The 22,499-nt window shown below is 43.0% G+C and overlaps 1 protein-coding gene across 2 annotated transcripts in view; it reads left to right on the top strand.

Annotated features, from left to right (window-relative positions):
• Nucleotides 1-22,499, top strand: part of PLA2G6 (phospholipase A2 group VI) — a 105,757-nt gene that overhangs the window by 54,097 nt on the left and 29,161 nt on the right. Inside the window, exons 9-11 of one of the 2 annotated variants that reach the window (XM_040406867.1) lie at nt 448-582; nt 1,217-1,307; nt 5,206-5,369. In XM_040406867.1, the coding sequence (XP_040262801.1) occupies nt 448-582; nt 1,217-1,307; nt 5,206-5,369 (390 nt within the window). The remainder of the gene's footprint in view (nt 1-447; nt 583-1,216; nt 1,308-5,205; nt 5,370-22,499) is intronic. The other variant, XM_040406868.1, reaches the window with a different exon arrangement.

Consider the following 22,499-nt stretch of genomic DNA (forward strand, 5'->3'; position numbering starts at 1 on the left):
ATATAGTGATACACAGAAAAATGGCAGTGGAATGTATATGTAAGTACATTTGCCATTGAAAGCTCACTGACATCTGCACAGATAACATTCTCTCTTACGGTTTGTTACCTAGCTTTTGCTAATAAACTGAATAGAAATGTAATGTGACAGCAGAGGATAACTCGGATACCTCAAACTGGAAGCTTCCTCCGTGCATTTTCTTTTAGTACATTTCATACATGCTCATATACACTTTATTACTGAGCTTTAGTGCTAATATCCTTCTCTTTCTTTAGACCGGCTGTTCAGTTTCATTCAGTGCATTACTGTATTATTCATGTTTTATAACATATTTCTTTCCTTTCCACAATCCGCTCCGTTTCGTCTGTGACAGATTGTGTTTTCCGTTACCATTTCAAAAGTTGGATCCATCCATATGATGTTTTTCTTCCCCTCCCCCTTTTAAAGGGTCCAATCGCAAGGTGCTACTCGACATGCTTTGTAACATAGGAGCAGAGCGCTGTTTTCCCCCTGACACCCAGTTTCCACCAGCTGCATCCTCCCCCACCACAGCAGCCCCCGTGGACAGAACTAGCAGCATAGGTAACCTGCCTGTCTCCTGCACAGATCTTCCTATCCTCAACCACACCAGTACTGGCAACTCAGAACTTGCTTCTTCTATTCTTAATTTATGGTATTAACGTGAATCAAAATGTTGAATCGTTCCTGTGCTTCTGAGTTCCCAGTAATGGTGGTTCCGTGACCCTGTCCGGGTGTATCTTCGCCTATTCTGTTTCCTTCCTTTTATAAACCTCTGCTGCTCTTTCCATTTTCCAGGTGCTCTTTCTGTGTTTTTCACCCAGTGATGTTGGAATCCCTTCTCCTTTTTTTGCGTTATTATTGTTTCTTCTTTGCAAGCTTCCTTTTCAAGATCTGTAAATAACAAGTACAATCTCAGTATATATGTTATACACAAAAACCTTATTCTTTCCAATATATAATGTTCCCTGCTGTCTTGTGCACTCCGCTAAATAATTATTTCTGAAGCCATCATAGAATAGATGATTTTCAGTTTGTTTGTTTTTTACCACTTTTCTATCTGCTCTTTCTAATGTTTTCTTATTTATTTGCTTATTTGGTTTCATTTCTGTGGGGTATCCTTCCAGTGTCTAGATTTTTTTTATTTTATTTTTTTATTATTATTTGAATTATATCCCTAATTGTACTTGTTACCTAGGTTTCCAGGACTTGGTGTATGTCTCCACTGCTTTAGGCAGTATGCTGGCCTCACATGACTGTGTGGATTTTACAAGAGATGACCTAAGAACGTGAGTGACATTCCAGATGACGCACAGAACTCTCTTCCATTGCTTGGAGGAGCACCGCATGCCTCTGTTTCCCTTCTGTCATTTTTTTATTTTTTTATTCCTGTGGATAAATTCATAAACTACAGAGGGGTAACCTTAAAACCTAACCTTTAATAAATACTTATTAAGATAGGCCCGTTATATAATCATCACATAATAAAAACATGCATGCGTAAAGTGACCACGCATAGACAGAATGGTGCAAAGTACAGAAAAATATCCAGATATAATAAGAGGGGAAATTTGAGAGAAGTTGGGAGTACAGTTTCAGAGGGAGACAGATACTGGGTCTCTTCCCCTAAGTATCCTTGTATCTAACTCCAAATTCCAACCCTCTCTGAGTAACCCTAGTTGTCCCTCTTATAGTGGCGATGACTGCCCAGCTTCGTCAGGGGACACACAATACAAGGGTACACTCATATCATTTAAAATGCTTGTCCTGACGTGTTTCAATGGTGATTAGCCAAATCATCAGGGGACAGATGTATCCAAAAACAATAGTAGCCAAATACTTAATTACCCTGGTCACCTTTGGGCTTAGAAATCAATAAATAGGAGGTAATGAATTAGCGGTGATCAGACGCTGGGTACATAATACTTAGTATTATGTACCAAGCATCTGATCACCGCTAATTCATTACCTCCTATTTATTGATTTCTAAGCCCAAAGGTGACCAGGGTTATTGAGTATTCATTAATAACTTAGAGCAAATCTAGTTTTTTGTTTTCTATTGAACTAGACACCCTTTCATTTAATTTGTCTAAAAATAAGAACAGGTCATCTCAGAATGTAAACTGAATGAGGCCATGTCATTTCCAGATGTAAGCAAAAAAGCAGCTCAGTCATCGGGATCAACTCTATTAAACCAGACATACTGCCGGATAGGGCTCATCATGCTGATTAAAACAATACCTTTCTTTTGTCTGTATGCTAAACAGCTGCAGAGATATCTGCGTTTTTATTCATATACAAATGAGCAAATAGAGCACCAGGAGGCGGGGCTGAATATTCTGAGCGCTGCTATGCAACACCCCCTGTCCTCTACACACTCCCCCTTCCCCTCAATTGACAGGGCTAGACATGCTGTGTCCTAGCATCTACATATCATACACTCATGTACTATAGCATCACCACATTAAGATCTGCTCAGAAAGCTAATATACATATTACGTCTTTTTTTACAGGCACAATGTATGATTATAACGACACCAGTAATATATGTAAGCTTATAAGCATAGAAAAGGCATGCTTCTCTATGTGGTAATCCTATACCTTAGTGATACGTGGTCTGTCTTGTATGTAGAAATCTTAAAATCAAGTCCCAGGAGAGACTAACATTTCTTTTACTTTTACTTTTTTTCTCTTATTTTATTTTTTTCTCTCTCATTTAACTAATAGAATAGGCTATACTATAATATATAATCATATAACAATAAAAGGCCTTACTATATTGAGAATAGTGTTTTCTTGTTTTAGTTTTTTTGCTTAGAAATGTGAAACTTTTATTACTGGTTTATTCACAGGCACAATAAATGATTATAAACCAACCAGCATTATTTATTAGCTTTTATTAAGCCTAAAAACATTATTCTCAATATAATAAGCATATAGGGAGTCATTTACTAATCTGAAATACTCCTAAATTAGGCGTATTTCAGGAGCAGAAGGTGACGCAATGGGTAGTTGTTCCGCTATCTGTGACTTTTCCCCGCTAATGCCAGAGTCTAAAAAAGTGGGTGTGGAAGGGGACAGTCCGGCAGTCCCGTCTCATTTACCATTTTCTACTTCTGTTTTAGGTGTAGAAAATGGTCTAAATGGAAGACGGCAAGGGAGCTGCCTTACATTTAGAACTGCAACTGGATGCACCAAATTTATGTAGAGTCCGGCTCCTCTTCATAACTTCGGCGGAACCACCACCAGTTTAGGGGTTTATTAAGACTGGCGTCTAAAATGCCCCATAGACTTCTAAATGTGGAAGAAAAAAAATATCTGAAGAAAAAAACCTGGAAGCCTCTCCCAGGATTCAAACCTGGGATCTCCACATGCACTTACCACCAAGCTATAGCACTACCACATAGAGATGCATGTTTTTCTATGCTTATAAGCTAACATGTATTACTGGTGTCTTTATAATCCTATGTTGTTCTTGTAAATAAAGCAGTAATGTGTATATTAGCTTTCTGAGCAGATCTTAGTGGGGTGATGCTATAGTACACATAGTATATGATATGTAGATGCTAGCAGACAGCTCTGCCCTCAGTATGTCTAGCTCTGTCAGTTAGGCCTCTTTCACACGGGCGTCATATTTCTGGCCCGGATAAGAGGCGGGTGCGTTGCGGGAAAATGCGCGATTTTTCCGCGCGAGTGCAAAACATTGAAAAATCGCGCATGTTTGGTACCCAAACCCGAACTTCTTCACAGAAGTTCGGGCTTGGGATCGGTGTTCTGTAGATTGTATTATTTTCTCTTATAACATGGTTATACGGGAAAATAATAGCATTCTGAATACAGAATGCATAGTAAAATAGTGCTGGAGGGGTTAAACTAATAATAATAATAATAATAATTTAACTCGCCTTAATCCACTTGATCGCAGAGCCAGCATCTCCTTCTGTCTTCATCTTAGCTGTGTGGAGCAACAGGACCTGTGGTGACGTCACTCCGGTCATCACATGATCCATCACATGATCTTTTACCATGGTGATGGATCATGTGATGGACCATGTGATGAACGCAGTGATGTCATCAAAGGTCCTATTGCTCACAGCACAGATGAAGACAGAAGAGATGCCGGCTGCGGGAACAAGTGGATTAAGGTGAGTTAAATTTTTATTTTATTTTTTTAACCCCTCCAGCCCTATTTTACTTAGCATTCTGTATTCAGAATGCTATTATTTTCCCTTATAACCATGTTATAAGGGGAAATAATAATGATCGGGTCCCCATCCCGATCGTCACCTAGCAACCGTGCGTGAAAATCGCACCGCATCCGCACTTGCTTGCGGATGCTTGCGATTTTCACGCAACCCCATTCATTTCTATGGGGCCTGCGTTACGTGAAAAACACACAAAGAGGAGCATGCTGCGATTTTCACGCAACGCACAAGTGATGCGTGAAAATCACCGCTCATGTGCACAACCCCATAGAAATGAATGGGTCCGGATTCAGTGCGGGTGCAATGCGTTCACCTCACGCATTGCATCCGCGCAGAATACTCGCCCGTGTGAAAGGGGCCTTAAGGGGGGTATGCAGAGCACAGGGGTATTACAAAGCAGTGCTCAAAGGATTCAGCCCCGCCTCCTGCTGCTCCAATTGATTATTTGTATATGAATAAAAATGCAGATATCTGCAGTTGTTTAGGTATTGTTTTAATCAGCATGATGAGCCCTACCAGTCAGTATGTCTGGTTTAATAGGGTTGAAACTGGTGACAGAGCCACTTTATGCCAGCCATACACATTAGATAATTGTTGCCTGAACCCACCAAATTTTGTAGGACTAGTTGACAGTCTAGTGTGGATGGGATCCTCCCTGCTCTTCCCCAACAGCAGATGTTGGGTGACATGAAAATTGGGGCGTTTGATTTCAACTGCCCGATCCTTTTATTTCTAGGGAAGGAAGACCAGTGCCAGGGGTGCCTGGCAGCAGCTTTCTCACTGTTTAGGACACATGCATGCTTGGCAGAGCTGAACATGCATGTATATGGGGGAGTTGGGACCTCCAAAGCCTCAGCCTAGCTCTTCCCATAGCCACAGACAGGCGATTAAAGGTCAGTGATACCCCCAGGTATGTGTGTCTGTGATGAAAACATTAGATATTTTACACAGATAGGAGGTTAAAATGCATTTGTGCCTGCAGGCAGGATCGCCTTCTGTGCTTGGATGGTGGTGGAATTCGTGGACTGGTTCTTATTCAGCTGCTTATTGCCATAGAGAAAATTGCGGGCCGTCCAATAAAAGAGCTCTTTGACTGGGTTTCTGGCACCAGTACTGGTGGTATTTTAGCATTAGCCGTAGTACACGGTAAGTTGATCCTCATTTTGCCTTTCGTTTTGCAATAAAATAGTATTTTGTATTTGCTAGATTTGAAATTTTAGACTTGTTCTATGTCAATAAACTAGATTACTGTGGAGAGATAGATTGTCAGCCTCCTTGTGCAGTAATGTTCTGTGATATTTCTTTAAAGAGGTATTCCCATTTCAGACAATGGGGGCATATTGCTAGGATATGCCCCCATAGTCTGATAGGTGCAGGTCCCACATAGGATTGATTAGGAGCACGCTGCGCTTGTGCGGCCACCACTCAGCTATTTTCGGTGGCCCCATAGAAATAAATAGAGTGCTGCTCATGCCTCTGGGACCAGCACCTATTAGACAATGGGGGCATATCCTAGCGATATATCCCCATGGTCTGAGATGGGAATACCGCTTTAAGGGTATATTCACACTTGCGGCAGAGGATTCCGGCAGGCAGTTCCGTTCCGGACGCAAACTGATGGCATTTGTCAGACAGATCTGGATGCGGATCTGTCTGACAAATGCATTGCAATATCGGATCCGTCTCTCCGGTGTCGTCTGGAAAAACGGATCCGGTATCAATTTTTTTCGCATTTTTAAAGGTCTGAGCATGCGCAGACCAAAAAGCTGGATCCGTTTTGCTGAAACACCTAATGCCGGATCTGGCAGTCCGGCAAGTGTTCAGTATTTTTGGCCGGAGATAAAACTGCAGCATGCTGCGGTATTTTCTCCGTCCAAAAAACGTATAAGGGACTGAACTGATGCATCCTGAATGGATTGCTCTCCATTCAAAATGCATTATTATAAAACGGATCAGTTTTTTTCCTGTATTGAGCTCCTGTGACTTCAATACCTGAAAACAAAAACGCTAGTGTGAAAGTACCCTTAGTCAAAATGCAGACAAAAATGACTCCTAGGTTCCCTGATGTTCTAATGTCCTCTAGGGGGCAGCGCAAACCTATCAAATTGAGCTATGAAGCCATTCCAGATGCTGATCCTGCTTCTTACTTTGCATTTACATGTACATTTTTTTTAAACTCTGAAGTCGTATGATAAGTCCGAATTTGGAATTATTTTAAAGATATGTCAAACTGTTAGGAACCCTGGTCCAGTTTTTGTGATTTTACTGTTTCTCATTTATTTCTTCATAGAAATATCAATCCTTGTGTTCATTTTCTTCTGTATACTCCTCAGAAAGTACAGATTTGAGAAGTTGTATCTTTATCCATTTTACTTGGCTCTATCATTTTGTGGAATTTGTATTTAACTTTTTAAAAGCAGGATTTTCCCAGCATAGTAAATTATGGCATATTGCTACAATATGGCAGCATAGTCTGGTGAGATTCTGGGACCTTTCCTATGCTTAGAACAAAGAGGCCACAGCCGCATAGGATTTTTCTCCATGCATTGTCACTCCCAGCCATGTGCTGGGCAGAGAACAGAAACCCGGTTGTAAGTAGCGCCTTTGATATAAAAAAAAATCCAAAAAGGCAGCTGCTCTTTACCTCGCTGTGTGACCCCTTCATTTTAGGAATTGGGCTAAAAAAGTTATCTGAACGCCCGTTCATGCATCCAGGATTTGAGGAAGATCTTTGCACAGATTCACGCTGAAATCGACATGGAATCCAATATTCGACATCCAGTTCATAGAAATGAGTTTTTTGTAACTGGAAAACTTCCTGGCATATTTTTGTTCGTATAAGCTAAAATAGTGTATTGGGGGGGCTCTCACCGAGATGTACTGGGTAATGGAGGGTGCACTATCTACTGGGTCACCCAATTCCAGTAAATAAGGAAGTAAACGATAGTGGATATATGATGGGCACTCCTCTTTCTGGATTGTATGTTTAGCCCAATTAGTCCAAATATATACAAATTATCTAAAAAAAAAATTATGGTTATTTTTTGTTTTATTTTCTGATTTAATTATATGTAGCATGATTCAATTAAAAACATTACATAGTATTGGGGCCCCAAATCTATATTGCAGTATAATTTGATATTTTGCCACTGCAGTAATATGATACCTCAATCTAGCATAAATTGGTAGGACGGAACTCTATGCCGGAAAAGAAAAACACTAGTGTGAAAGTAGCCTAAATTGGGCTAAACATACAATTCAAAGCACGCTGTAGACAGGGTATACTATTAAAACATAACTTTTACTGAGACTATTAAAATATTATCAATAAAAAAGCGCTCTCCCAGTTCATTATAACTTGCGGTGGATAGGGGACCCTTCCCCACCCCCGGCACGGACCATTGTCACTAATCGTGCCCACATCCTCTACGCTACAAGGAATCGTCCTTGACTTTATAATCATATTTCCCTTCACTTCATAAAAGTCCCCTGATGAGTCCCATTGCTGGGACGAAATGTGGCATGTAGAGAATCCAAGTGAGGTGATCTGTAGGGAATAGGCCCCAAGTAGGGAAAGGTTCCGTATGGGGTCGCCCCTATCTGGGTGGCTTATTAGGTGCTAATTAGTTCCTTGGCCCTCCGGTAGTCAGGGCTTTACATTCAGAGCTAATTAGGAGACGGATTGCTCACTGCCATTGACACTTTGAGCCCCGGTCACCCGTGTCCTTTTGCCACCGAACACTAGGATATTTGCGTTCACTCACTGCAAATGTTAGTTTTTTATTAATGTTCTAAAAAGGGGATAAGCGAGCACTCACACTATGGCGTCAAAATAGAATTAATTTATTTATAAAAGCAATCGTGAATGTAGATATAAGATGTGGAATTGTATTAAAATAGTAGCAGCGTAGATAATAACAATAGCAGCATTAAATAATAGCAGCAATCTAGTGTCACAATAGTAGCAGCAATGGGAGGTCACATTAATACTCCTGGTAGGTTATAGCAAAATAGAGATTAAATAGGTTAATAGATATAACAAATATAACCAATAAAATAAAACCAGTGATAAAAGAGTAAAAATGGTGGAAAATTGTGAAAAAATTGAATAAAAATAGAAATAAAAGATAAAAAAATCCCACGAAATTCCAAAAATAAGTCTACAGTTTCCTTGGTGATAAATGTCGGCAATAATCCTGGTCACACATGATTAATATAAACAAAACTCAAGAGATATAGTAGGTGTCAGTCCACTTGCAAATATTTAGTGTCCAGTGCATTGATTATTCGTGTTGAGGTATATGGTCTCAAAGATGGTGGTTGCGTCTTAATGTTCCAAATCGCTATATTTAGGTTGCAATATTTAGTCTTTTTTTATAAAAAATTAATCATGTAATTCATTTGAATTCTGAACCAGTAGGTATAGTATGTCTTACCTCCTTCTGTATATTTCAGAATGGGCTGCAATCGAGTTGACCCGGGGGCGAGTGGTGCGGGAGGCGCTGTGGCGTCTTGCTTCGCGTGTCTCCAGCTGGCAACACCCGAGTCTCGCGATGGTTCAGGTGAGACTTTCGCTTTCTCTTTGCTGACGTAATCCCAGTGTTAGTAGGTAGCAAAGGTCTGATCGATTGAATTGGATATTCGTATCCTGCAAACTTAAAATCACTTGGCCGTGCTTTTTCGTTGTTTTAACGGAGGTATTACAAAGATATCCGATATGAATCTACCAGACGCGTTTTGGATGGTTCCACATCCCTTCCTCAGTGGTCATATCTGGATCTTTGAACCTCCTTCTTTTATATCCTCCTGGATCCTCCGTATGATATGGTAACTGGATTGAACTCCAGCTCTAACCTGCATCAGGTGGATGATGCGATTCTCATGCGGTAATGTTGCGGTTTTTCGTCGGTATATGCGTTTTTTGTAACATAGGTATATTTTGTTGCGGTAAGTAACTGTATGTAATAAAAATTCAATATGATATACAGAACTATATTAATTTAGTAACTATTCCCTAAAACAGATATAAAAAACCTTTTATTATATATAAAATATCACAAAAATTGCACTAAAGATTTATTAGATCCTAAAAATTATGTGTGATAATGACAATTGGGATTTATAGGCAGAGATAGATAGTGATATTGATAAATGGGATGTCTGCTAGAGGATATGTTCTTCTCATCCTATTATGAGGTATTCAATGATAGAATAGACAATGCATTTGTAATACGGTATTGTTACAATTGTTGTAAATATATAAGTTTTTTTGTCAAATAGGTATAGTTTGTTGCAATAAGTATCTGAGTCTGATAGAATTCGATATAATGTATAGAATTATCCTATTCTATATCTTTTTCCTATATCTTCTCTTAAAACAAATGCAATCTATTTATATATGTAGAATATCGCTAAAATATTATTCCATACTGAGGGGATAATGGCATTTTGGAATGTGTAGGGAGCAGATGCTACATAGATGGTATGTTCTTCTCATCGTGTGTCGAGGTAGATGAATACTTCTACGATTCATCTACCTCGACACACGATGAGGAAGGGATGTGGAACCATCCCGAAACGCGTCTGGTAGATTCATATCGGATATCTTTGTAATACCTCAGTTAAAACAACGAAAAAGCATGGCCGTGCGATTTTAAGTTTACAGGATCCGAATATCCAATTCAATCGATCAGACCTTTGCTACCTACTAACACTGGGATTACGTCAGCAAAGAGAAAGCGAAAGTCTCACCTGAACCATCGCGAGACTCGGGTGTTGCCAGCTGGAGACACGCGAAGCAAGACGCCACAGCGCCTCCCGCACCACTCGCCCCCGGGTCAACTCGATTGCAGCCCATTCTGAAATATACAGAAGGAGGTAAGACATACTATACCTACTGGTTCAGAATTCAAATGAATTACATGATTAACTTTTTATAAAAAAGACAAAATATTGCAACCTAAATATAGCAATTTGGAACATTAAGACGCAACCACCATCTTTGAGACCATATACCTCAACACGAATAATCAACGCACTGGACACTAAATATTTGCAAGTGGACTGACACCTACTATATCTCTTGAGATTTCTTTATATTAATCACGTGTGACCAGGATTATTGCCGACATTTATCACCAAGAAAACTGTAGACGTATTTTTGGAATTTTGGGGGATTTTTATCTTTTTATTTCTATTTTTATTCCATTTTTTTCACCATTTTCCACCATTTTTACTCTTTTATCACTTGTTTCATTTTATTTGTTATATCTATTAACCAATTTAATCTCTATTTTGCTATAACCTACCAGGAGTATTAATGTGACCTCCCATTGCTGCTACTATTGTGATACTAGATTGCTGCTATTATTTAAATCTGCCATTGTTATTATCTACGCTGCTACTATTTTAATACAATTCCACATCTTATATCTACATTCACGATTGCTTTTATAAATAAATAAATTCTATTTTGACGCCATAGTGTGAGTGCTCGCTTATCCCCTTTTTAGAAATATATACTTGCACTATTGAGGTAGGGTGTCCTCAAGTCTAGCTAGTAGCACCTCACCATAATCTGCTGGAAGTGAGCTACTCCTACAACTATTATTTATTTAGTTTTTTATTAAGAATATTTTAATATACTCAGTAAAAGCTATGTTTTAATAGTATACCCTGTCCACAGCGTGCTTTGATATATATTGGGGTGAGACAATATACCTCAATATACCTCTAGAATATACCTGAAAACAATGAGCATGTTCATTTTTCTTGCGGATGCTGCATGTAAAAAAGCTGAATGGGCATAATCCTTTTTCGGATCCACAGCACATCAACTGCACATCCGTATCGGAGTGTGAGCCTCGGTTTTTTACCATGGATCCTGTTGTACATACATGTCACATTTACCATAGGCAAATCAGGCATGTGTGAAGAAAGCCTTTGTCTATGGCCAGCTTTAGACTCACATGAGAGAATGATCACAACCTTATGTATTTTGCGATCAGCATAATACAGATACCGTCCGTGTTGCATCTGCATTTTTTTTGCAGACTCACAGATAGACTTCAATGGGTCAGTGGTCCACATTATGCGGCCAAGTATAGGTTGTGTCCTACCTTTTTGTGGAACAGACATACGGACGCTGAAAGCACATTCATCAGGGGGGCTCCATTGACATACTGTACAGTGGGGTCTGTTTGGGTTCTGTAGAGTTTTTCTTGGCAAATATAGTACTGTATTCTTGCCACCAAAAGTGTATAGAGCTACACAGAACAGCTCATCCACAGAGGTACGGGGTGTTGGACCCCTGCCGATCGGCTAGTGATGTCCTATCATCAGGATAGACAACAAAAAATGGTGCTAGTGTACAGGGCAACAGCCCTAGGAGTATGAGTGCCAAACTTTTCGGCTCCATTCACACGTCCGCAACGTATTTTGCGGATACACGGAGCCGCAAAACACGGAAAGCGGCAATGTGCGTTTCCGCATTTTGCGGACCGCACATTGCCGGCACTAATAGAATATGCCTGTTCTTGTCCGCAATTGCAGACAAGAATAGGACATGTTCTATTTTTTGGCGGAACGGAAGTGCGGACCCGCAATTCCGTGTCCGGGCTGCACATCATGCTGCCCCATAGGAATGAATGGGTCCCCAATTCGAGGAGTCTGATTTTGGCTTGAAGCCAATCTCCTGCACCACACTTTAAAGGCATAGTGCCATCGAACTTTCCTTTTATTCTATACAGAGGATAGACCATCACTTAAAAAACGCAGACAAGCCCTTTTAAGGCTCTTGGTGCATATATGAAGAGAGCCTTAGAAGATGCACTTTACAAACTGTACATGTGTTCATCTGGGGGATGAACTTCTTTATGGAGTATATGGAAAAAGAGCAACATGTATATGAATTGTATATATTCTGCTCCAAAACACATTTGCATTATATTATGCTTTGGTTAGTTTACAGTCAGTATTTTACATCTGTATGTGTACGCCAACCCATGAATGGCTCCAGAACATGGAGGATGGAAGAAGTATTTCCATTATATTTTTTCTCTATTTATCTTCAGTTTTTTCCCTCACAAACACTTATGTAAAATGCTGATCAAAAAAGTGGCTGTACTGTCTGAGTTCAGTACTGGCCTAGCCTAAGGCGGCATTTGTGAGAGATAAATGAAGACTTGAGGACTTTGTTCAAGGAGCCCAAGGGCTGAAGAAATTGATTATTAACTACAGTATATATGACTTTACATTGAATGTAGTTACAGTTTAAGCATGTCCTCTGAGAAATGATGCTCATCATTACATGGTAGCCATTATGAACGTCATGCAAGTGATCTCTCAAGATACAATGGCCTCAGGATACAATATAGTGGTCTTTGCTGACCCATCGTAACTTGAAAACAGACCTGACATACAATGTCTCAGCCTCAGATCCAACCAATCACTTCTTCAGATCCAACAGATCACTTCTTCAGATCCAACAGGTCACTTCTTATACCTGTATAAGTTGTTAGTTATCCGCTATTCCTGACTGTTATATGTAAAGACGTGTTTTGTCTTTCTTAGTTATCTGCTTATTTTTCTTACATTTTCATTTTCTCTTGTCTTGGATGACATTTTTGGGCGTTTTGAACCAATTACTCAACTAAACAATGGTTTCAACATACAATGGTCGTCCTGTAACCAATTAACATTGTTATTTGAGGGAGCACTGTACTGTGTTCTGATATGTCAGTTCTTGTCTTCTAGAGGGAAATAGGTTACTGCCAGAGGAGCCTGGCAGTGGTTTATTCCCCTCCACAACATACATGCTTTTCTGAGCCTGCATGTATATGGGGGAGTCAGGAGAAATAACTGTCAGTTAGCCGACATCTGTCTAAAGTGCATGCACACCTTTTGTGTTCTTGCTTTCCTTCAGATTCAGAAGCTGACTAATGATACTTTAATAAGGGGGTCGTTTATCTAGAAACACTGACTATTTTTAGTGGATTCACAGGTTGAGACTAATTGTAAACCTGTTAGGAGAAGATCATGTGTGCAAACTTCCCCTCACCCAACAGGACCTGTCGAGGAAAGCATACTTACCTGCTTCCTTCATGTTAGGTTCTAGCTCCATGGTCCACTGCTGTCTTCACTGCGCGTCAATCCTGCTTGCAAACGTCTGGCATGAACGGTGTCACGTGCTGCACTGCAGCAGTGACATGTCCCCAAGCAGCATGTGACGTGCCACTTGGGGACACACTGCTACGGTCAGTCATTTGCTGCAATGCAGCACGTGACACCGTCCATGCAGGAAGTTTGCCTGCAGGACTGAAGCGTGGTGAAGATAGCGGTGGACCTACAGAGTTGGAACCGAGCATCAACTAGCAGGTAAGAATGCTTCCCTCGACAGGTCCTGTTGAGTGAGGGGCTGTTTGAAAAATATATGAAGTATGAAGACCCTTTTTTTTTTTTTCAATCAAATCGTTTTTTATTGTTCAAATAAAATTGGTATATCACAATACATTTTGTATCACAATTTTCTTGGAGTTTTCTCCCCTCCGAATCACAAATATACACAATTATAAAAACATTATCATCTGTCCATATATTTGTTACATCTTCTACAATCATTGTACATAATGAATATACCAAGATATAGACAAATCATTTACAAAGTCATTTGACTGTTATAACCCCAACAGAAATTTGTCTAAAAGCAGAGTATACACCTGTGATATCAAACCTCTCTTTCCTCCAGCTGGGAGAACCAGTTTATGGACCACATCCACTTTTGCAATAGTGCATCCCTTCCTTATCGTGACCTCATATGCGTGTCTCAGTTGCAGATATTGATAGAACCACACTTTGGGAATGTTGAATTCCTGCTGTAGACCTTGAAATGATTTAAATACATTAGTCTCAATCAATTGACCTATCCTCATTACTCCATGGGATTCCCAATTTCGGACTCCTGATAGAGAAATGAATTCTGGCAACAGGTTATTGTTCCACAATGGGGAAAGCTCTCCTACCCCACCAACTCCCCTGATCAATTTCACCTTTGCCCACACTTTTTTCATAAGCTCAATAAGCGTCACTTTCTCTCTTCCCCCATGCATCCCTGCGCCCTCCAGAATACCCATAAGATCCCTACTACCCAACCAGTGTTGCAGTATCTTCCCCGTCACATCTGGTAGCTGAAATTCCATCCAACCCTTAAAGTGTTGACACTGAGAGGCTAAGAAATAAATCCAGGCGTTAGGGACAGCCAAGCCACCTTCAGACTTGGGATATTGCAGCGTCTCCAGCTTAATCCTAGCTTGACCATATTTCCAGATGAGATCTCCAAATATCGAATGTATTTTCCTAAATCTCTCCACTGGGATCCATACAGGTGCATTATTCAATATGTATAGTAACTGAGGCATCATTACCATTTTTAGGAGATTTACTCTACCCACTACTGACAAAAATAGTCTACCCCATGTCCTAGCCTTAAGCCTGAAGGTATTTAGCAAAGGGGTTAAATTAAGCTCTTCAAAATCTAGCAGTCTAGGTGTTATATATAGCCCCAAATATTTAAACTTGCCCACCCAAGGAATCAAACTATCGGCCTGCACACCAGAGAGTGCCTGTCCGTCAACCGGCATCAAGGCGGACTTCTGCCAATTTATCCGGAGCCCAGAGAAGCCACCAAATCTATCTATTAAAGCCATGGCCGCATCCAGAGAGCCCCCAGTGTCACCCAAAAATAACATAGTGTCATCAGCATACATCGCCACTTTGTTTTGCGTCTCACCATATCTAAACCCCACAATATGAGGTGACAGGCGAATAAGGGCCGCAAGTGGTTCAATTGCTAACGCAAACAACAAGGGTGACAATGGGCACCCCTGTCTGGTGCCCCTGGACAAAGAAAAGCTATCTGACAGCCCCCCATTAGCTCTGATCCGTGCTTTTGGGCTTGAATACAACACTTTCACCCACTGAATAAATCGAGTACCAAAGCCCATGACTCTCAATGTTTCCCATAGGTAGTTCCATTCAACACTGTCGAACGCCTTGGCGGCGTCTAACGCAAGTAAGGCCCTATCTCCTCCATTATCTGCTGGAATATTCAGACTAGCATATACTCTACGGATATTTATAGCAGTCGATTTCCCAGGCATAAAGCCAGTTTGATCCGGGTGCACTATAGTAAGTATTACTCTGGACAACCTGTTTGCCAACACCTTTGCCAGGAGCTTCACATCTGCTGTTAATAGCGAAATTGGTCTATAAGAATCAGGAACTTTGGGATCCTTCCCAGGCTTAGGAATAACTACTATGATAGCCTCCTGCATAGAATGTGGTAGCGAACCCGTCTCCAGAGAATATTCAAGAACCTTTAGTAATTCAGGGAGAAGTATCCCTTGCAATTTTTTATATACCTCCACTGGTATACCGTCTGCCCCCGGCGCCTTACCATTCGCCATCCCCCCAAGAGCTGCCTCCAACTCCTCCAGCGTGATCGGCTCTTCCAGTCTCTCTCTATCCTCCTCTGATAACACTGATAGCTGAGCCTCAGCCAGAAAGGCGGACAAGGCCTCCTCCGAGCTAGACGCCTTAGAAGCATAGAGAGAGACATAAAACCCTTTTAGAATATCTAATATCCCTTTTGTATCCTGGCTACTATTTCCGTTACCATCCATTAGCTCTTGTATACAAGAAGAACCCCTCTGTGCCTGAGAAACCACTGAGAGCAAATGCCCAACTTTCTCTCCCTCCTCAAAGGATCTTTGGCGGTAGAAACTACGCTTCCTATCCGCAGCCTGTAGTAGGTGACACCTCAGTTGTTCCTGAGCTACCTCCAGCGCCTCACTATTAAGTTTGGTGGGGATTCTACCAAACTCCCTTTCAGCCTCAGTCACTTGTACATGCGCTTTAACATCCGCCTCTCTGGATTTAGATTTATGCTTACTTATTTCTTTGATCAATACCCCTCTCAGAAACGCTTTCATGGCATCCCATACTCCGTGAATTGAAGCCGTCCCTCCATTAATAGAAAAGTACTCCCTGACCTCCCGAGTAATCTCAGACAGATCCCCCAGTACATTCAGCCAATGCGGGTTACATTTCCACAACCTCGGTCCCTGCCTAAGCACGCCCAGGCACAAATCAACCTGCACCAGGGAATGGTCAGACAACGACCGAGGGTGACAAATAACATCTCTTATCAATGGCAGCATAACATCATTAACCAAAGCCAGATCTATGCGTGATAGTGAATGATGCGTAGCAGATCTACATGAAAACACCCGCTTATCCGGGTTACGCAGCCTCCAAACATCAAGTAAGCCAGTTTCCCTCATAATATTCTTTAGAGCCACACTCCCCGGTGATCCACTGGCACCTTCTACCCGACATCTATCTATGGAGTCATTCAATGTACAATTGTAGTCCCCCACTAGCAGCCACGGCAGTCCAGGGAAGTCCGCCACAAAGGTCATAATATCCCTTATTAAAGGGGAAGCAAAAGGTGGAGGCACATACACTGACACCAACACCACCTGGATCCCATCAATCTTGCACACTACACACACATACCTGCCCTCAGCATCCACACATTGCTTCAGATGTTCATACCTTATACTTTTATGCACAATCATACTTACGCCCCTGGAGTGAGAGGAATGGATTGCATGTACCACATGTCCTACCCAGTTCTTGTTCAGCCACTGCACATTATCATTTGACAAATGCGTTTCCTGTAAGCAGCAGATAGCCGGCTGAAATCGACTCAAATATTGAAATATACATTGTCGTTTTCGTGCATCAGCCATTCCCCTCACATTCCAGCTCAACACTTTAATCACCTGTGTCATGATGAAAGATTACATCATGTTTGAATCTCACACTCCATACTAAAGTCACTCTCGCATAGTTCACGCCCCTCACCCATCTCTGACCCGTCCCCCTCCCCCACCCGTCCCTCCCCCTCCCCAGTGATCAGACTACTTTGAACAGTAACCCCAACCCCTCCCTCCCAAACATCCAACTCTAACTCAGGGCAATCTGCAAGCACCATGCCCAATGCTGAACAAAAATCATTTCTGATTCCAACACTCTCCCTCAGGTAGAGAATCCTCTCCACAACTGGGAAATACATTTCTTATCCCAACCTCCTACTCCTGCATCAGGATCTACCATGTGGTAGCAACACTCAATACACTTTATAACAGGTATAACGTTCAAGTGACATTAGGGTGCAATCCTATGCATATATAAAGTGAACACAAACTGCAAACTGTTTCCTTCAAGTGTCCAGGGCCCCACTTCTCAATTGCCTCTCGTGGACGTCCAGCCACTGTGTCGCTTCATCAGGGTCCTCAAAAAATCTGGTGGATCCCAATGCCACCACTCGCAATCTGGCCGGAAACAACATGGCGTATGGAACTTGTAGCACTCTGAGCCTTTTCTTTATATCTATAAATCTGCTCCTCCTCCGCTGTACCTCATTGGAATAATCCGGATAAATGGACACTCTGACCCCATTCATGACCATCTCATCATTATCCCTTGACTGGCGTAGGATAGTGTCCCGATCTTTAAAGTGTAAAATCTTCGCCAGTATGGGGCGAGGAGGCCTGCCTGGCCGGAGCGGCCGCGACGGGACTCTGTGCGCCCGCTCAACCGCGTACAGGGAGGATAGGCCCTTCTCATGGAATAACTGGTGCAGCCATTTCTCCACAAACTCTGTAGCATTGGCCCCTTCTGTTTTTTCTGGCATTCCAACAATTCTCAAATTATTCCTCCGCGATCTGTTCTCTAAATCATCCGCTTTGGCGTATAAGGCAGCTATATCTTTCCCATTCATTTTTAACGCCATTTGCAGGGGCTGAATAACATCTTCCAGTGAGGACACCCTCTTTTCCAGATCTGAAGTACGCTCAGAAATCTTATGCAGGTCATGCCTGATTATGGACACATCTGATCTCAGGCTGCCAACTTGTACTGCAAGCACTTTGAGGGTACTGTTGCAGCTTGCCACTGCCACCATTATATCTTTCAGTGTGGGCTCCCTTGTAGAATCAGCCCGCAGGCCTGCTGGAACTGTTTCAGGGACCGCAGAATTGGGCACCGGCTGACCGGAGAAAACCGGGTCATCGCCGTCCATGGATCCGTCCTCCTGGTCAGAGGAGGTAGGAATATCAGTCCCTTTATCACTGGCCGAATCGCCCACTCCACCATCCAATCTGGCATATCTACTAAGTTTAGCAGCCGCACTCTGGCTCACCAACTCCTGCCGCGCCGACCCCTCTCCACTTCCGGTGCCATCTTGGATTTTCTCCATGCGGTTTTGTTGCGCCAGTTTGGACGATTTCCTCGGCATTTTCAGGCTCCGATTTTGTCACTGCAGTCACCGGACACCTTCCTCTCCTTAGGTAAGTAGTTTCAGGCAGTTTTGAGTGCGCTTTCACTGTAAATGAGCAGGATCTTGGCAGGAGCAGTGAAACGTGCGTCTTACTCCATGCACTCACAAGCCACGCCCCATGAAGACCCTTTTAAAGGGATTCTGTCATGAGATTTGAGGCCTATAACCTAAACATATGGCCAGGTCCCTACTAATACCCTGAATCCGAAACTGACCTTATTAAATGTGCCTGTGGCTCTATTAGCATATAAAACAGGTTTTTATAACCTGTCACTCACGTACCAAATGTGTCCAAGGGGACGTCTCATCATATAGTAAGAGGTTACAGCCAGCTCACCTTCCGATCCTGTGTGATGGTGCACGGGGCGGACACAAGCCAGTCCAATAGTAGATGCACGATAAAAGAAATGCTCCAGCACCAGAAGGACGTAATGAAAAAATTCCCGGTCTTTATTCAAATCACCAGCATATCGGTGCATACAGCGACAGTGACACAATGACCCACTTGTCCCCACGATCTACGCGTTTCGGACGATGTTGTCCTTAGTCATGATCTATGGCGTCTGGCGTGTGCCGGGCTGAAATAGGTCTCACCTCTGGAGTGTCCGCCCACAGGGAGGGACATTGAAATCCAGGGCAGGTAAAATAATCAGTCCGGATCACGCAAGACACCTGTGCAAACATATTCACCTGTGACATATAAAGAGTTTTGACACCCCACAATACTTTAGAAAAACTCATCATGCAGGGTGCCCAGCTGCAGCCGGCTCTATTGAAAGGGAGGGCAGCGATTTCTAGTCGGAAGGCGGCTGCAGCCGGGCACCCTGCATGATGAGACGTCCCCTTGGACATATTTGGTACGTGAGTGACAGGTTATAAAAACCTGTTTTATATGCTAATAGAGCCACAGGCACATTTAATAAGGTCCGTTTCGGATTCAGGGTATTAGTAGGGACCTGGCCATATGTTTAGGTTATAGGTCTCAAATCTCATGACAGAATCCCTTTAAGATGTTCATAAACTTCAGACACCAGGGGGGCGTGGCGAGCCGTTATGGCTGGACGCATCTAAGAGCAGCTCCGGCTCCCATCATCAATCCTGAGCCATCCTGACCTTTATACTTGCCTAATTTCGACCTGAAAGGTGTCCCTGGGTCTACAAAAGTGCCAGATGAGAATCATGAGCCCCAGCAAAGCTCAGATGGCGGCAGAACGCCTTAAAGAATTCACCAGACAAGACTCCCAACATGGCGCTGCAGCTCCCTCACCAACACGTGCGAACAGCACCAGGAGCCAGGCGGCACAGCAGTCACACTCCGATGCAGAGCCTGAGCCGGAGTTTACCCTGCAAACCTCACACCAACAACTAATGGCGGCCATAACAGGGTGCCAGGTCTCCCTGACAGGGAAGATAGAAGAGGTTAGGGTGGACTTGGGTCTCTTGCGTCAGGATGTGCAACAACTGCGCGAGAGAGTTAAGCTTACCGAGACGCGAGTATCACACCTGGAGGACTTGACCTGGAGCCCCTTACCGGCAAGGCTTGCTGCCGTGGAGGCGTCTGTGGAAATGTACCGCCAAAAATGCGATGAAATCGCGCACGGCGCAACAATATGCGCATCATCGGCATGCCAGAGCGGGCGGAGGGCACAGACCCAGCAGCTTTCCTGGAAGGATGGTTTAAATCGTTGTTCCCTAATGCTGCTTTTTCATCCGCATATACAGTTGAAAGAGCGCACCGTGTTCCAGACAGACCACTTCCTCCTGGCGCCCCTTCTGGCCCGCATGCTAAACTGGCCCGACAGATCTTATTTTGGCGCAAGCTAGGGTCACACAAACCATCTCACTGAGTTCGGCGAACATATCTTTGTATCCAGATTTTTCAGCTGACCTGCAGAAGAAACGAGCCACATTCGTCTCCATTAAACGACGCCTCAGAGAGCTGAATTTCAAGTATTCAATGGCGTATCCGGCTTTTTTACGTGTCGTGGACGGCGACAAGTCACTCTTCTTCTCCAACCCTGCTGAGGCGGAGGACTGGCTATCTGGGAGACCCCGCTGTTCCCCTCCCAAGTGATCGAGCTTGAAGATAAGGCCTCCATGGGCATACAGTACATAAGGGAGATGAAAAGGTTCCTGCAAGGACTGCACTATAACCACTGATTTACGGCTACCTTGGTTCGTGGTTTGGTAACGTATTGCACTATATCTCTGTGTGGACTTGGGGACACCGAGGTTTACTTATTTGCCGTTCAATTTTGAATGTACCCATGAAAATGGCAAGTATCACTGTTATTGGGGGGAGCCAGCTTCTCCACCTGCACTGGAATTCCACCTCTCTACACCGTGCAGGTCCCCCATGCACATGGCCATTTTCTATTTTAGCAGTGTTGATGTTTTAACAGTTAACCCAATGTTTGAGAGTATATCTTATGTTACACGCTATTATTGAAATGTCTTGTAATCAAGTAATGAGTGTTCAAGATAACATGTACCTTCCTTGCCATGGTGAACCCCAGTGGCTGTGTGCCTATCCTTATTACTTTGCCTGGACTCCACTATGGCGGATCTTAGAGTGATGTCCTGGAATGTGAGGGGTTTGAGAGGGCCCAGAAAGCGAATGGCTGTGTTTACACATGTCCGTAGTTAGGCTGGTTTCACATGGGCGTTGCGGATTGGGGCCGGATGTGTTCAGAGTGCGTTCAGTTTTGTTTGCGGTTGCGTTTAGTTCAGTTTTTTCCGCGTGGGTGCAATGCGTTTTGATGCGTTTTTCACGCGCGTGATAAAAAACAGAATGTTTACAAACAACATCTCTTAGCAACCATCAGTGAAAAACGCATCGCACCCGCACTTGCTTGCGGATGCAATGCGTTTTTCACGCAGCTGCATTCACTTCTATGAGGCCAGGGCTGCGTGAAAAACACAGAATATAGAACATGCTGCGATTTTCGCGCAACGCAGAACTGATGCGTGAAAAACAACGCTCATGTACACAGACCCATTGAAATTAATGGGTCAGGATTCAGTGCGGGTGCTATGCGTTCACGTGACGCGCGGAAAACTCGCTCGTGTGAAAGGGACCTTATGCTCCACATATTCTAGTATCCCTGCGCTGATAAAGTCCGGTCACTGCGCGGGCCGCATGACACTGCTTCGCAGGCCGTAGGTTGGGCATCACTGCTCTAATTGATCGGGTACCTGACCAGCTTCATACCTTTCTTGCAATTAACTTAGCTGACAATGACCCGGCCTTACTGTGGGAGACATTGAATGCCTTCCTGCGAGGGTGCCTTAAATCTTCCATTTCTTATATCAAGAAATTCTCCCGTCGTTGGGAGGAGGATTTGGGCACACAGTGCAGGAATGCAGAACTTGCGTACATCACTAATCCTACAGAGGAGAACAGGTTAGACTGGATGCTGAAGGGCAGACATTACATGAACCACTTAAAGGGAACCTGTCACCGGGATTTTGTGTATAGAGCTGAGGACATGGGTTGCTAGATGGCCACTAGCACATCCGCAATACCCAGTCCCTATAGCTCGGTGTGCTTTCATTGTGTCAAAAAAACTATTTTATACATATGCAAATTAACCTGAGATGAGTCCTGTCCCTGACTCATCTCATGTACAGGACTCACTCAGGTTAATTTGCATATGTATCAAATCGTTTTTTTGACACAATAAAAGCACACAGAGCTATGGGGACTGGGTATTGCGGATGTGTTAGATGCTATTCTTGAGGAGATAAGGGAAGAACAGCGTCTGTTCGAAACGCGTTGGAGAAGAGATACCTGGTACCAGTGGTCATTGATGACCGCTGCAAGTGACGTCACTCACAGCTCCGAGCGAGCGCTAATCACTCTTTTGTATACACCT

This window comes from Bufo bufo, chromosome 9, assembly GCF_905171765.1.
Source record: "Bufo bufo chromosome 9, aBufBuf1.1, whole genome shotgun sequence".
NCBI classification, from domain to species: Eukaryota; Metazoa; Chordata; class Amphibia; order Anura; family Bufonidae; genus Bufo; species Bufo bufo.